The 17,450-nt window shown below is 42.5% G+C and overlaps 1 protein-coding gene across 1 annotated transcript; it reads right to left on the bottom strand.

The window, feature by feature from the left end:
- Positions 1-13,777: 13,777 nt before the first annotated feature.
- KCNF1 (potassium voltage-gated channel modifier subfamily F member 1) lies at positions 13,778-16,119 on the bottom strand. The gene has a single exon (XM_081944827.1). It carries the CDS (start codon positions 15,777-15,779, stop codon positions 14,316-14,318), a length of 1,464 nt encoding a protein of 487 aa, XP_081800953.1. The 5' UTR covers positions 15,780-16,119; the 3' UTR covers positions 13,778-14,315.
- Between the last annotated feature and the right edge of the window lie 1,331 nt (positions 16,120-17,450).

Genomic DNA, 17,450 nt, shown 5'->3' on the forward strand with positions numbered 1-17,450 from the left:
GAGCCCATCGGTATGGTTTAGAGGGGGGACGCCCTTTGAGGCGGCCTTATGTAAGTTTCCTGGCAAAATACATGGGAAAATGCAGGAAATTTTGCCAGGAAATGTACATAAGGCCGCCTCAAAAGGCGTCCCCCCTCCAAACCATACCGATGGGCTCTGAATCCAATGGCAGTGTTGGTTTTCCTCTACGAATTCATGGGGAGCTAACCCTAACCCTTAGTGGAATTTTCCCCAATGGGATTTTCCCATGTATTTTGCCAGGAAACTTACATAAGGCCGCCTCAAAAGGCGTCCCCCCTCCAAACCATACCGTTGGGCTCTGAATCCAATGGCAGTGTCGGTTTTGCTCTAAGAATTCATGGGGAGCTAACCCTAACCCTTAGTGGAATTTTCCCAAATGGGATTTTCCCATTTATTTTGCTAGGAAATGTTCATAAGGCCAGCTCAAAAGGCGTCCCCCCTCCTAACCATACCGATGGGCTCTGAATCCAATGGCAGTGTCGGTTTTGCTCTGCGAAGTCATGGGGAGCTAACCCTAACCCTAAGTGGAATTCAGAGCCCATCGGTATGGTTTGGAGGGGGGACGCCTTTTGAGCCGGCCTTATGTACATTACCTGGCAAAATACATGGGAAGATCCCATTGGGGAAAATTCCACTTAGGGTTAGGGTTAACTCCCCATGACCTCGCAGAGCAAAACCGACACTGCCATTGGATTCAGAGCCCATCGGTATGGGTAGGAGGGGGGATGCCTTTTGAGGGTTAGCTCCCCATGAATTCGTAGAGCAAAACAGACACTGCCATTGGATTCAGAGCCCATTGGTATGGTTAGGAGGGGGGGACGCCTTTTGAGCCTGCCTTATGGCAAAATACATGGGAAAATCCCATTGGGGAAAATTCCACTTAGGGTTAGGGTTAGCTCCCCATGACTTCGCAGAGCAAAACTGACACTGCCATTGGATTCAGAGCCCATCGGTATGGTTTGGAGGGGGGATGCCCTTTGAGGCGGCCTTATGTACATTTCCTGGCAAAATACATGGGAAAATCCAGGAAATTTTGCCGGGAAATGTACATAAGGCCGCCTCAAAAGGCGTCCCCCCTCCAAACCATACCGATGGGCTCTGAAACCAATGGCAGTGTCGGTTTTGCTCTACGAATTCATGGGGAGCTAACCCTAACCCTTAGTGGAATTTTCCCCAATGGGATTTTCCCATTTATTTTGCCAGGAAATGTTCATAAGGCCGACTCAAAAGGTGTCCCCCCTCCTAACCATACCGATGGGCTCTGAATCCAATGGCAGTGTCGGTTTTGCTCTGCGAAGTCATGGGGAGCTAACCCTAACCCTAAGTGGAATTTTCCCCAATGGAATTTTCCCATGTATTTTGCCAGGAAATGTACATAAGGCAGGCTCAAAAGGCGTCCCCCCTTCTAACCATACCATTGGGCTCTGAAACCAATGGCAGTGTCGGTTTTGCTCTACGAATTCATGGGGAGCTAACCCTAACCCTTAGTGGAATTTTCCCCAATGGGATTTTCCCATTTATTTTGCCAGGAAATGTTCATAAGGCCGACTCAAAAGGTGTCCCCCCTCCTAACCATACCGATGGGCTCTGAATCCAATGGCAGTGTCGGTTTTGCTCTGCGAAGTAATGGGGAGCTAACCCTAACCCTAAGTGGAATTTTCCCCAATGGGATTTTCCCATGTATTTTGCCAGGAAACTTACATAAGGCCGCCTCAAAAGGCGTCCCCCCTCCAAACCATACCGTTGGGCTCTGAATCCAATGGCAGTGTCGGTTTTGCTCTAAGAATTCATGGGGAGCTAACCCTAACCCTTAGTGGAATTTTCCCAAATGGGATTTTCCCATTTATTTTGCTAGGAAATGTTCATAAGGCCGGCTCAAAAGGCGTCCCCCCTCCTAACCATACCGATGGGCTCTGAATCCAATGGCAGTGTCAGTTTTGCTCTGCGAAGTCATGGGGAGCTAACCCTAACCCTAAGTGGAATTCAGAGCCCATCGGTATGGTTTGGAGGGGGGACGCCTTTTGAGGCGGCCTTCTGTAAGTTTCCTGGCAAAATACATGGGAAAATCCCATTGGGGAAAATTCCACTAAGGCTTAGGGTTAGCTCCCCATGAATTCGTAGAGCAAAACGGACACTGCCATTGGATTCGGAGCCCATCGGTATGGTTAGGAGGGGGGACGCCTTTTGAGCCTGCCTTATGAACATTTCCTGGCAAAATACATGGGAAAATCCCATTGGGGAAAATTCCACTTAGGGTTAGGGTTAGCTCCCCATGACTTCGCAGAGCAAAACCGACACTGCCATTGGATTCAGAGCCCATCAGTGTGGTTAGGAGGGGGGACGCCTTTTGAGCCGGCCTTATGTACATTTCCTGGCAAAATACATGGGAAAATACCATTGGGGAAAATTCCACTTAGGGTTAGGGTTAGCTCCCCATGACTTCGCAGAGCAAAACCGACAATGCCATTGGATTCAGAGCCCATCGGTATGGTTAGGAGGGGGGACGCCTTTTGAGCCGGCCTTATGAACATTTCCTGGCAAAATACATGGGAAAATCCCATTGGGGAAAATTCCACTTAGGGTTAGGGTTAGCTCCCCATGACTTCGCAGAGCAAAACCGACACATTTACAGTTGTGCGGGGGGCACGAAATGTTTTCTTCTTCCTAGGGGGGGCATGACAGAAAATAATTGAGAAGCACTGGTCTAGTGGAAGCCTTTGGATCACAGCAAAGAGATATAGAAAATTCTTTGGTCCTATCTAATATCCAGATGTTTGCATTCCATATATGACAACCTTATATCTGCAGGTCAGGATTACTTCTTCCATAATCCTCAGCTAGAATGTCCATCAAGAGGATGGCAGAAGCTTGCACTACTAGGCCTTCAGTCCAAGAAAGGCTACAGTTCGTCCAACTTGGGGTGACTCCAAAAATAAATATAGCAGTTTTAAAGAAAGAATTTAGGATTTGGGAGACTTAAAAAAAGCAATGTGGAAAAAAAGAATAAATTCTAATTATTGGCAATGATGGAAAGTTTGGGGGAAAGAAGTCAATCATGAGTAGCAGGCTTAATTTATGACTTGTCACAGTGATGGGATAAAACAGTATTATGTATGGAGTGCTGCCTTAATTTTCAGGCACTCAAACGTCAAACACCAGGACTGAAATACAAAGTCGTAGCCAGCGGAGGGACTGAAAGAAAGCAATTAAAATCATTGTAAATTAGTTTTGGTGCCTGAATCTGGAAGAGACTCGAGGCGGGCATGCTGTGCTCCTAAACAGAGCAGCTATTGACTGAGATGGACTTGGAATCAGTAGGAGCAAACCTTCTCCTTGATGTCTGGGTGTACTGAAAAATGAGCCACCTGAAAATACATTTCCACCTGGGCTGCTGAAATGAGTTGCAGGTGTTGGATTTGCAGCTTCCGATGGGTAGAGCTTTCCACCTTTATGATATAAATAGGCAGCATTTGGATAACATCACACACGTACATTCAATGAATGTAGAAATTCAGCCCATGATAGGAAACTGGATGTAAAATCGATTTGGAGACAAGCCCCATGTTACTTTTATCTAAATCTAAGTTAGCACATTGTGTATTGATTTTGTGAGGGGGGAAATGGTGGCATTATTCTTTTGCTATCAAGTAAGCAATGGAATCGCTCTCTTATTCAAAAGGTTGGACTGATTAAAAGCTGAGACGATAGCACCTTTTTGCTGTCTTCTTGGACAACCATGACACCAGATGGAAATAAGTAAAAATTGAGCGGAGAGGATGCTTTTTTCAATCTGGGGCCTTGATTACTATTGTTGGTGCACCTGGCCGTGTTTGATTTGTTTATTTAGACCTTCATTTCAGTGTTTTCAATTTAAATGTTACAGTGCATTGCTTGGTTCTGTTTCCTATGTTTGATTTGCCTGCTTTGATCTGTTGCTCTAAAGCTGAGCAAAATGTTTAACTCATAGAGCAGACACATTCAGAGTTTAAGAATAGGTCTGACCAGGAGACCTGTGCAGAACTGGGAATTTCACTCTGTGCAGGGGTGGACTTCAAAAATTTCAGCGGTGGGTTCTCTGCCCAGTTGCCGAGTGGGCATGGCCTAGCCAGCCTCCTGCACCACCGGGGGGAGTTCACCTTCCCCAGGCTCCAGAGGCTTTCCTCAAGTCACTGGGAGGGTGAAAACTATCTCCTCCACGCCCCAGAGGCTCTCCAGAATGCTCCAGAGGCTGGAAACAGGCCCATTTTTGGCCTCCCGGAAGTTCTGGAAGGGTCCATTTTTCTCCCACCCCGAGCCTCCGTGTGGGTCCTGCACTTACATCCACTGGGAGGGGTGGGAGGGAAGGGGAGGGGAGGGAAGTGTGGAATGGGAGGGGCCAGCCAGGGGTGGGATTTGGAGGTTCTCGAACTAGCCATAACGTTAGCTATGGGTTCTCCCGAACCCGGCCGAACCCGTAGTAGCCCACCCCTGACTCTGTGCCATTACCAGGCTCTGTTCTTGTTGCCACCCAACTAGACTATTGCAATGCAGGGTACCTTTAGAAACCATCCAGAAAGCTGATACAAAACGCAGGTAGTCATTGGCAATCACGACTGAGTACCCATGAGATCTCTGGTTCTGCCCTGTATTTATTGCCAATTAACTTATAAAGGGCAATTTAAGGTCTTGGTATGAATGAAGCTTTTATGGTTTGGCTGTAGGACATGGTTACCGAATAGATCATCTCTCCCCACTGGAATCAGCCCAGTTGTTGGGGCCTTATTACAGCTGATTACTCTCCATTGGGGCAGGTCAAAAGAAGTGATGCCCAGTGGCATTGCCTTTTGGCCCTCTAGAATGACCTTATCCTTCAGATGATATTAGGCCTAACCTTGGCTATCTTCAAGAAGCAGAATCTAGAGCAGGGATCTGCAACCTTGGCAACTTTAAGATTTGTGGACTCTAAAGTAAATCCCAAGAGCATTATGGTTGTGATGCCTGGTTGTTTGGGTTTAATTTTTTGTTACATTTTGTTGCTCTGGTAGTTAATGCATTAGTTTATCTTACTTGAAAGCTGCTAAGAGTATGAACAGGCTGTGGTGGAATAGAAATACAGAAATACAGATAGTCCTCGACTTACTACAGTTCGAAGTTATAACAGTACTGAAAAAAGTGACTTATGATTGTTTTTCACAGATATGATCTTTGCAGCATCCCCCATGATCACGTGATCAAAATTCAGATGATTGGCATCTGCTTCATACTTATGACCATTGATGTGTCCCGGAGTCATGTCATCCCCTTTTACGACCTTCTGACCATCAAAGTCAATAGATAAGCCAGATTCACTTAACAACCACATGATCAACTACAGTGGTTTACTTAACAACTGTGGCAATAAAGGTCGTAAAATGGGGCAAAACTCACTTGACACATGTCTCACTTAACAACAGAAACTTTGGGCTCAATTATGGTCTTAAGTCAAGGACTACTTGTATAATAAATGTTATGAGCCATTATGACTGAGCCATAGTTTGTTTCATAATCTAGAAAGCTGTTCTTTCTCCATCTAGGCTTGACTCATTCTGTTGCCCTGATTAAAAACAAAACAAAACAGGAAAAGAATACCTTCCAGTGTTAATACCAGAGGTGGTATTCAGCAGATTCTGACCAATTCTGGAGAACCGGTACCAGAAATTTTGAGTAGTTTGGAGAACCGGTAAATACCACTGTTGACTGGCCCCACCCTCCCATCTATTCTCTGCCTCCCGAGTCCCAGCCGATTGGGAGGGAATGGGGATTTTGCAGTATCCCTCCCCTGCCACGCCCACCAAGCCACACCCACAGAACCAGTAATAAAAAAATTTGAATCCCACCACTGGTTAATACCCATGTTTCCCTGAAAATAAGACTGGATCTTATATTTTTTTTGGCCACCAAAAAAGACACCAGGTCTTATTTCTGAGGGGATGTCACCCAGACTCACCTCACTTGTGCACATTCCCCCCTGCCTCCTTTTCACTCGCAGAGGCCTTCAGGAACATCTCCTGCTGTCAGCAAGATCTGCAAGGCTTTCCAGAAGGCCTCTGCAGCCGATAACGGAGCTCTGGATCGATCCGGAGCTCTTTTATCAGCTGCAGAAGCCTTCAGAAAATCCTTGCCAGCTGCAGATGAAATGGACTGGCAAGGCAGGTGTCAAGGTGTGTGAGGCTTGGTTACAACTGTCCAAAGATAAGTAGTAGGGCAGCTCCACCACCCCCTATCCTCACCTTAGCTTAATTTTTACCCGTGCACCCTGGAGTGGGCAAGGTCTTAATTAGGGCTTATTTTGGGGGTAGGGTTTATATTGGGCACACGTGTAAAACTCAAGCTGGAACTTAATTTTCGGGTTAGGTCTTATTTTGGGGGAAACACGGTGGTAAGAAAGATTCGCACATGATTTCAGACAGAGTACTTGGAATGTCATCAGTTGCACTGACAGAAGAAAAACAATCTTTGCTATCAAGCTGTGTGTATTAATAAACCCGCCAACTCCAAAGCTTATTTAATGCCATTTTTTAATTAGAAAATTTAATGAAATAGAAATGTTTTATTAAGAAAATAGGTGACGTATTGGTGCAACTTTAGTGTCTTTAGAAGCACGGTGAAGCATAATCTGTCCCTGAGGACGGTGCTATAGTTTTTATTATATTTTCAAAGGATTCCTTGTGCTAGTTTAAAAAGTTGAGGACATTAGCCAAAAAACATGAATAAGGATATATGAGCAGCTCTGTAGGATCTGTCCCATAATCAGTGTCTGTGTATGCCTAGGTTGCATAGTTCCAAAAATGGGCATTTTTGATTACGAGAGCAGAGTAGCTAGAATTTAATGCAAGCTGCCTTTGAAGATGGACTAACAGGCAGTTATAACTTCATTCTCTGTGGATTTGTCTGCTTCTGAAACATTTATCACTATCATCCGATCAGAAATAAAGGGCTGAACGTAGGGTGTGTCAAATGTTTCAACTTTCATTTTCAAACATTAGAGATGCTCAAAAGTTGTGACAAGCCTTGTGGATTGTAAAGCTATTTTGGTTACTTTAAAATAATAATAATAACAACAACAACAACAACAACAACAACAACAATAATAATAATAATAATAATAATAATAAATGGTTCATTGACATTGCAATATCTGGAGATGCACAAATTGAAGATAAACAGCAAGAAAAAATCACAAAGTACCGGGACTTGTAAATTGAAGTTGAGCGACTGTGGAAAAAGAAATCGTGTGTTGTCCCGATTGTAATTGGAGTCCTTGTAGCAATACCTAAAGGGCTACCTCACTATCTGGAAATTCTAAATTTATCGGACTTGAACATTCTGATTCTACAAAAAACCACCCTACTTGGAACAGCTTATATCCTCCGACATTACCTTAACAGTTCCTAGGTCCTTGGTTAGGACTCGAGCTGTTGAGCTACCAACCAGCCCCAAAGGCTGTGAATCTCACCAAAGATTAACCACATAATAATAATAATAATAATAATAATTAATAATAATAATAATAATAATAATAATAATAATACAGCAATAGCATTTAGACTTATATACTGCTTCACAGTGCTTTTACAGCCCTCTCTAAGGGGTTTACAGAGTCAGCCTTTTGCCCCCAACAATCTGGTCCTCATTTTATCGACCTCGGACGGATGGAAAGCTGAGTCAATCTTGAGTCTCGTGAGATTCGAACTGCCAAATTGCAGACAGCTGGCAGTCAGCAGAAGTAGCCTGCAGTACTGCATTCTAACCACTGTGCCACTGCGGCTCTTGTAATAATATTTAGATGTGCTTGGTAAGTAACTACATAAATATCATTAACTTTTTAACATTTTGTTTCTTTCATTTGAGTAATCTCTCCCAAGAATGAACAAAACAGTGGACCAACAAGACAGAGATACACATATTTTCCTTCAGGATCTGCATAATATTCAGGCTGTCCATCTGTCATTCTCCTCTGTCCATCACACAAAGAGTGTTTTGCCAGTCGTAATTTACACTCTACTCTGGAGCAAGTATGAGACATTGCACAACATAGATAGGTCTTGGATTTTATTTTCAAGGACCAAGCATACATTCTTAAGTTGAGGTGTGAGAGTAATGTGATCACGTATGAGAATGCTTTTTTGATATCAACATTATTTATAGTTTCTTCTTTTGTTGTTGCTATTGTTCCAAATGGTGATGCAATACATTTAGATATGGAATGAAATCACAGAATTGTGTTTTTAGGACTTTCTTCGTTACTGACACTGTTGCAGTATTTGCACTGAATCTTTGCTCCAGTAACTCTCAGTAATAGTTGTTGGATAAGGACCGAGATTAATGAGCCAGATTTCTTTTAAAATACCATTTATATACTTACATGTTCAATTGGATAGCAAGTGTTACCAAATGGCACCATTTACATGTGTGAGAAAAAAGGAGAAAGAATAGCCATGACTGGCTTTTCCCACAAAAAAACAGCTAAAAGACTTTACTTACCATATGTAAGACATAAACTTCATGCATTAGATGAAGCACACTAATTCAAAAATGCTTCAGCTAGTTTGAAAGACTTTTTGGTAGAATGTTTAAAACCCCATGAAAAAAAATACTTCCAGACACCGTATTAGTTTTGCACTGGGCACGAAGCCACCAGTCTCACAGCCAAAAATTGTGTTATACTGTAATCTATAAATAGCAGTGATAAGACAATATTATTGTCTATGCTCAAATACATTTTGATCCAAGTCTTCAAAAACAGCTTGTTCGAAAATGAGACCAAGAGCTCAGAAATGTCTGTACCTTATGAATAAAAATAAAGATATGCAGTATTCCTGACTAAATTTAAAATTCTATTTCTTACATCCTTTGGAAATAATGTAGTTGATGCAGGGGTGGTATGCACTTACTTGCCCTACCGGTTCGCAAATGTGAGAGCGTGTGGAGGCTTGCTTAACTCGCACCAGTGGTGCAGTAGTGGGTTTCAGCTCCCATTGCAATCGGTACGCATGCAATTGGATCTGGGCGTGCACCACAGGCACGTGCGCTGCACATGCATGCGTACCCACAGCCTGCGACGCTCCAGCTGGGTCCCTTCCAGGCTATTCTGATTGATTGATTGAAATGCTCACTGATCAATATAGGAGAATATGTAGCTGAACAGGTTTACAAACAAGCTGACTTTAACTTATAATTAAGAGCGGCTTCTAAAAGACATGAATAGGACATTAGGTTGTTCAAACATTTTGAGAGAGCACAAGTGTCTGCCTTCCTGCTATAGACTTACATCCAATCCACATGCTATTGAATAACTATGCTAATTTAACACTTTGAAGATAAAAGCAAAACCCAGGGGGAAATCTCTACAAAATGCAGTAACCGGTCTTGGCATGAATCCTGAACCCAACAACGAATATTTATATTTGATCTTAAAAATGAGTATGTTGTCTTTCACAGAAAGATTGTTTCAGTTGGCTTAGTAAAGGTAAAGATTCCCCTCGCACATATGTGCTAGTTGCTCCCAATTCTAGGGGGCGGTGCTCATCTCCGTTTCAAAGCCAAATTTATTTATTTATTTATTTATTTATTTATTTATTTATTTATTTATTTATTTATTTATTTACTGAGCGCTTATAGACCGCCCCCTCTCCCGAAAGGGACTCGGGGCGGTGTACAGTCCATATCAGAAATACATCATATAAATAACTATAAAATTAAACAGTTAAATTATTAAATAGATAAATAGATACGAAGGAGGATAAAAAAGGTTTAAAGAACTGTACAGCTGAGTAAATAGTTTAAAACCCCAACAAATATCCCATAAAATTAAAGTTAAAAAACAATTCCCCTAAAATAACCAGTAAAGAAATATGTTTGCCAGGAGGTAGCAGTTATGATTATGCCAGGCCAGCCAATCAGAACAGGTGTGTCTTCAATTTTTGTCGGAAGGAGCGGAAGTCTGTGGTGGTTCTAATGTCGGGGGGGAGGTCATTCCAGAGGGTTGGGCCTATCACAGAGAAGGCCCTACTCCTTGGCGCCGCCCGTTGGCATTGCCTAGTGGACGGCCCCAGGAGAAGTCCCTCCCTGTGAGAGCGAATTGGCCACAGGGATGTGTGTGGAGAGATGCGATCGCGCAGGTAGCTAGGTCAGCGCTGTCCAAAGACGTCTCTGTGGCCATGTGGCCGGCATGACTAAATGCCGAAAGTGCACAGAACACTGTTACCTTCCCACCAAAGGTGGTTCCTATTTTTCTATTGAACTGCTAGGTTGGCAGAAGGTGGGACAAGTAATGGGAGCTCACTCTGTTACATGGCGCTAGGGATTCGAACACCAAACTGCCGACCTTTCTGACCAACAAACTTAGCATCTTAGCCACTGATCCCCATGTCAGTTGGCTTAGAAAGCATATTATATTGTGGTTTCTCAAACCAAAACAGTAAAATTGAACAAATATAAAAGATTCCATTTTATTATGCACAATGCAGATTCATGGCTCTCCTACCATACAGTAGTTGCCACTTGATCTGGGGGCAATCTTCTCCCCAGGAAGCTGCATTGCTGAGGTCAAACTGAGATTGTAGCGTATTTACCAGAGAAGGTAATCTAGGACCCAATCAATCATCCAATACAGCTTGCCTCAGTTCTATGGAGGTTCTATCAGATAATATAACATGCATAAGATTGCATGTTTCATTTTCTTTGTAAATATCTTCATATAATATAACCGGCAGAGCGCTACTCTTCTCCCACACAAATTCTGAATTCATCCTCATTTTAAACTCATTTCCATGAAAATGTTACCCTGATTGTTTAAAGTACATTGTAAAGCCTGAGTATTTTCAAATGAAAGAATTACAAATTGAAGGGGTCAGATGAAGAGCACACTCCTCTCACAGTGAGAAGAAGGATATGGAAATCAGAATGGTGAAATGAAACAGCGCCATGTGAAGAGAGATTGTACTCCTCTTTATTGACTTGAGATAGTTCCATAATGAGCTTCCTAAAATGGGACTCCTTAACATTGCTTTTTGACACCACTTCTGCAAACAGATACGCTGATTCTGTGGCACTGAACCAATATCAGCATTTTGGAGAGAAAATAAACTTCACTTGCAAATTGATGGAGTGCCATAGATCACTAGGTGGAGGTCCATGGTCTCTGTCTGTACCAAGGGAGACCCTGCATTCAGCTCCCCCAACCTGCTCTTCTTCTCTCCATCTTCTGGAGGAGTGAAAATGCTGCCGGATAAAATGGTAGCACACAACTTCCCTTTTCAAACTGTAAGAGATGGAAAAAAGCTGGAGAAGGGTGATGATGGAGGGGAGAAATTTAAGCGGAAACCAAACATAATGAGTGGAAAGAAGAGGGACAGAGTAGGGGGAAAAAGACAAGCCAGGAAAAGAAATGAGAGAGAAGAAAATAGAGGTGGGAGGATTTGAAAGTGGATTCGTCCACTGTATGTTGTAGACTCCTGAGCAAGGTTTTTGCCTGGAGCCCGCTTGGCCAGTAACACCTGTGAAATTATTGAAAGATGGGTAGGACAAGTCCACTCTTCCTGCATTCCAGCTTCTGCTTGGACAGTTGATCTCCCCTGCCAGGTTTAGGCAAACAAGCCACAGGAACTGTGGGTTATCAGGTGAGGGAGTAAAATAAAATGCATGAAAAATGTCCCAAATCTTATAAAATGCTGTGCAAAAAGCCTAAGATCTTCCAAGATCTCTGCTACTTTTAAAATTTAATACTAGCTGATAACCCGGCGTTGCCCGGGTGTTAATTTATTCTAATCCTGTATTAAGCCCTGATTTCAGCAACAATTAAATTAGTTACACGTGTTTTCCCTGTGCCCCCAGAAGCATCAAGGAAAATGATACCACCTTGTTGTTTTGCTAGTTGATCCATGATCATTTGGTATGCTTTTTTCTGATCTTGATTTAGAAGTGGTTTCTTGTCCGCGATATTTGCACTAAGCTGTTCGACGTTATAGTTCTTTTTTCATATGTTATCTGCGTGAAGTAAGTCACGTCAGTCTCATAGTGGTGCAGGCAGTCCGAGTTGCAGTAATGTTTTATTGATCATGGCCATACATTTGTCCTCAAAAATAATCAAAGCCTTGTGGAAAATGTTCAAACCAAATGTAATTTTTAATGTGGAATTTTCCCCCTTACCAGAGGAAGCCCTTGTAGAGTACTGTGAAGCCGTTACCATGGCAATTTCACTGCACTGTACAGTAGAAGCCATTTTACGACAGTACGGTAGAAGTCATTTTAAGGCAAACGGACTGTATCTTAACAGAACACACACACCAAGAAAGCTCCTCCTTATTTCTAGGTTGAAACTCTCCTTGGTCAGTTTCCATCCATTATTCCTTGTCTGACCTTCAGGTGCTTTGGAAAATAGCTTGACTCCTTCCTCTCTGTGGCAGCCTTTCAAATATTGGAACACTGCTATCATGTCTCCCCTGGTCCTTCTCTTCACTAGACTAGCTATTCATTGTGGGGTGGGGTGGTGTCTAGCAACCCTAAGACTACAATTCAAAATCCCACTTGGCCACGAGTCTAACGTTAGATGTCCTTTGCTGAATCACTGCTTCTGCCTCTATTGATCTTATGGGGTGGGTATCCGACTAGAAAAAGAGGGAGCAGCTTCTATGCAACTTTGTTTGTTCTTAATGCAATCAATTAAAATCAAGGGGTTTTATTTTTTAAAAATGAGGGGTTTAAACATTGCCTTGAACCCTTTCCCACTTGCCCCACAAATAGCATGCCGTCTTATTGAGATCTTCCAAGTAATAGAAGAAAATAGAAGCACGAGGATTATTATTTTTTAAATTACCCTCCAATCTGATGGATCAGAACTGAACATAAGGGAGCAAGTACAATGGCAGAGGACATTTGCATTCCTCTTATTACATCTGGCGAAAGAGTGTTACCAAATTAAGAGATTGTTGCCATTTTCTATTTGCCTCAGTTATCCAGCATTGGACAATGTGACTGAGCTTCTCAGGAAAACAAGACTAAGAAAAGGATCCAAGGCATTCTTATCACATGACTTGTAAAACTGAGCGGTCCCGATGAGTGAAATACGTTTTCAACATCAAACTCCAGTTCCAATAAATTTCATTGCAACTGTAGCCATTCTGTTTACCAGAAGACATGATTCCTATTTTTTTTACAGTGGCTTAAACCTATCTATTTATGGTACCCTTTCTGATATTGCCAGAACTTCAGTTACTCAGTTCTCGTCCACCACTCTTGAAATGTAAACTATTAATCACACCTTGGGGTTGAATTTTACCATGAAATTCTAAGCACAATAAAGCCACCCCCTCCAGAAGTAAATAGCTCTAGCCATCTAAAGTCCCTCAGTTTTATAAGATGTTTTGCTTGACTATATTTGGCTAGCTCCATAGATATCTATAAATTATCCAAGCCGTATACCCATCCTTCAGAACATAGGCTGCAGGAGAGATTTGTCCCCTTATTAAGAAATCAAATGCTGTATTGCTAGAAACTACACAAACATCTTACCACTATAAATAATACATTCTGTTGTGACAAGTTTTCCTTTGATCACTTTTATTTCTCCTTTTTGGCTAATGAAAGTGTTATTTATAAAAGGGTGGAAAGGCTGGTGTAAAGTTTTAAAGTATGGAACTTTTCTACAAGGAACTGAATGAAATTATAAGGAGAAAAACAGATCCAAAGAAGGCCCTCTTGTTTTGCATAAATATTATTTTATTAGAGTTCCTTCAGGAGCAATCTTTTTTCTTTGCTAAAAAGGGATGTTTTGCATCACCAAATCTTACAGGTTATTAAAAACACATTTCCCAGAGTATTATATGTTCAACTGGATTTCACTTGTAAAAATATTGGTTTGCATTTGTGCTATACATACCAAGCATTTCAGAAATGTTGAAATGACTTTTCCATCAAGCAACTCAGAGAGGTCTTTGACCAGCTCTGTACACATGCATTTTTGCTTTTATTATTATGCAGAACAACTTTTGCGATTTTATACGGTTGCATAAACAATCACGAAACATGAACTGGGCAAGAGGCCCACAGATCTTTATTTTCATTTATCTTTTTGGCTTCTGAAGTGGCAGTCTGCATCAGCAGGGTTGGCTATACATTCTCTGCACTCTTCAGTTTCTCTAATCCATGACTTACCAAAAGAAAGTGGAGACACTGAGACATTTGCATGTTTTAAGCCCATGGGAAAACGAAGTCTGACCTCAAAGGAGTCCTCTCTATTCTTTCTCTTTTATTCCAGACTTCTGAATGGAGGCAGATTACTTGCAACTCTGAAGCCTGGTTCGGTAATAGTTGTCGTCTGACAGAAGGTGAATGAAGGTGTCACTGTGGGAGAATTTCTGGTGTCTGCTCCATCGGGAATGTTCGTTTCCATTCCCCAGAAGGTGTGCTGGCTTATCATGGGAAACGCTGCCTTTTTGGTCCCCTGCATAGAGCTCCATCAGTTCTAACTCATGCTTGGCAGCTGTCTCTAGCACTCTCTGCTTGTTGTAGTATCTCACAAAGTTGTTAATGATGGGGTGGATGGGCAAGGCAATGGCAATGACCCCGCAAAGAAAACTGATAGCAGCATTGAGTTTCCCCAGCACTGTCTTTGGGTAGATGTCTCCATAACCCACGGTGGTCATGGTGATGATCGCCCACCAAAAGGACTGAGGGATGCTCTTAAACAGTGTTTCAGGGTGACTTTGCTCCACTGTGTAACCCAGGGCAGAAAACACAAAGATCCCAACTGCTAGATACATCAGGAGAAGCCCCAGTTCCTTAAAGCTCCTCTTAAGCGCATAGGTTAGTGTCTGTAGTCCTGAGGAGTGGCGTGCCAGTTTGAAAATCCTGGCCACCCTCATGATCCGAAGTGCTTGGACAGCTTGCTGTACATTGGTTAGTTCCATTAATTTGGTGCCCAAATGGGTCAGGATGAGGCTGATGTAGAAAGGAAGGATGGCAAAAATGTCAATGATGTTCATGAAAGAAAGAGCAAAGTGCAACTTATTAGGAGACGAGATGAGTCTGAGGACATACTCAAGAGTAAACCAGACAATACAAGCCGTTTCAATCTTATCCAGAACTGGGTGCTCTACGGATTTACCTTCAGAGTCCAGCACCTGCAGTTCCGGGATGGTTCCCACACACATCACCACAGATGAGGTCAAGATGAGTAGAAAAGACGTGACGGCTACAACCCGAGCCGGGTAGGATGATTCAGGTTTCTCCAGGAATTTCCAGATACATTTTTTGCACTTTGCCCAGCTGTTTTCGGAGGAGTCCATTCCCAAGTCATCCAAGATCAACTGGACCCGACGGGCAATCTCTTCCAGTTCTTCCTTTTTCTCACTCAGATGTGCTTTGCAGCAATCGTCCAGGAATTTCAGATCCACTTTCCAAAATTCCATTTCGTTTTTGAAACAAATGGGGCAGATGCCTTTCTTCATGTGAACCTCCCCAAAATCATACACCTCGATGATGCATTTAAAAGCATCTGGATCTCGGTCGAAGTAAAACTCTCTTATCCCAGGATCGTAGTCATCGCACAGAGAGAAAATCATGTCATAACCTCCTGATAAACAGTTCACAAGCTCTGCTAGCCTGGTGTCGGGGTACTGTTTCAGATGGTCCCCGTACAGCACCTGCCTTACTCCTCCAACATTAACAATAATCTCCATCTCTTCACTGTTTTCTGACCTGTCGCTGTCCAGCTCTTGTAAACTAACATCTTCAGTCATTTTTTAAAAAAATTCTTGCAGCTGTGTTTCCAACAGCTTCTTCCCTTGGACAAACCTTGAGTAATTTTGCAAAAAGCCAATGCTCGCTGTGTCTTAGCCAATCTGAACTCCAACGACTTTCAGCAGGGCTAGGAAAGGGGACCCAAATCTATCTGCAGGTTGCAAAGCCTTGTGGAAGTGTGCAACAAGCTTCGTTAAAGGGGCAGATCGTCTGACTGCTTCTGAGTCAGAGCACATGCGTTTGAATTGTCCTGGCAAATTTCAACGCAGAGAAATAAATGCTTTTAAGGAAACTCACCCAGCGCTGGGAAATTGCTCTGTCTTTTTCCAAAGTGGCATGGATTCCTCATCAGAAGCAGCTCATCCCTAGAGAAAATGCTGTATTCCTGAAGCACAAAAAGTACCCATACAGGATAGCTCTAGTAGAGAGAGAGAGAGAGGAAAACAACCTTAAGTTCCACTGGCTGCTTTTGCGATCTCGTGGCTTCCCAACTTCCAAGGGAAAAATCTTTTGCATCCCTTTTGTAATGAAGGACTTGGGGTGGTGTTTTTTTTTCCCCACCGCCTGCTCCAGGCAAGGTCTAGCGAGGTGCCAAGGAAAAAAGTTGCGCTTGTTTTCCCTCTGCTGTTTTTAAGCAAAATAGAAATCCCAGGCTGACGTGAAGTGCTTTCCAAAGACCGCCCTCTTCTGGTGGAATAAAGCAAGAACACGTTTTGTACTGCAAATGAAAAGCATAGAGTTTTCTTCTTCATGGTCTCTTCTTTGAAGATCTGTGGAAAAACACAATTGGATCTGGCTGATATCCGGACAGATTGAAGGGTCTTAAATGACTGGCAATTATCTCCGAGTCTGGAAGAAAATGGAGCTGGAGAAGAAAGGGCTGTTTAAAAGGAAAAACATTACTGCTTATTATATGTGGCATAAGGGGGGTGGGGAGTTAATACGACTTCCCCAGTGCCAGTCCACAGGCACAATGACTGTCTTAAGGAAGGGAGCAGATAATTTTCCGTGTCCTGGTGTGAGCAAAGCACCCACCTACCGTTTGAGTCTAGTCACAATCCTAACTTCAGTTCGCCTCATCCACGATCTAATTCCCATATGTTGATTTTACTGCCTCGATGAACTAATTTGCAATACCTTAATTAAATGGGCAATTTCATTTGTCTTTACTTGTGCAGTTAGAATTGACAGATCCCAAGATGACACTCTCAGCTCCTCTTGGAATCATTGCCGAATGGAGAGGAGTTGTTTAAAACCCACAAACTATCATTCCACTGCAGGAGGCTACACTTACCATGCATGACACAATTTTAACGTATTGCGTTCTCCAGGTGAGTTTGCACATCCCTTGCAGCGTGTTTGAACTGTTTCTTTTCTGGTTCTAATAAATCTGTTTTGCTAAACATCCGTATAACTGATAAAGTGAGCTACAGTTCATGAAAATGTATGCCTTTTAATTAAAAAAAAACATATATCAGGAAAAGGTGCTATCAGATTTCTGATTTTTGCTACTCAAAATTGTTATGGGTAGCGAATTCAAAGAAAAACATGACCCATTCTTGGCTATCTGGGTTTATATCCAATAAATAAACCCAAATGTAACTTATGTCTGCATACATACAAACTGATCTCTGGCTCAATTAAGAATAATTAGTAATAACATTTCTGCA

The sequence above is a fragment of the Natrix helvetica genome (assembly GCF_964273705.1).
Source record: "Natrix helvetica genome assembly, chromosome: 2".
Lineage (NCBI taxonomy): Eukaryota > Metazoa > Chordata > Lepidosauria > Squamata > Natricidae > Natrix > Natrix helvetica.

Bases quoted from the DNA above. Each gene is read 5' to 3' on its own strand.
- KCNF1 (XM_081944827.1), bottom strand. From the start codon at position 15,779: ATGACTGAAGATGTTAGTTTACAAGAGCTGGACAGCGACAGGTCAGAA.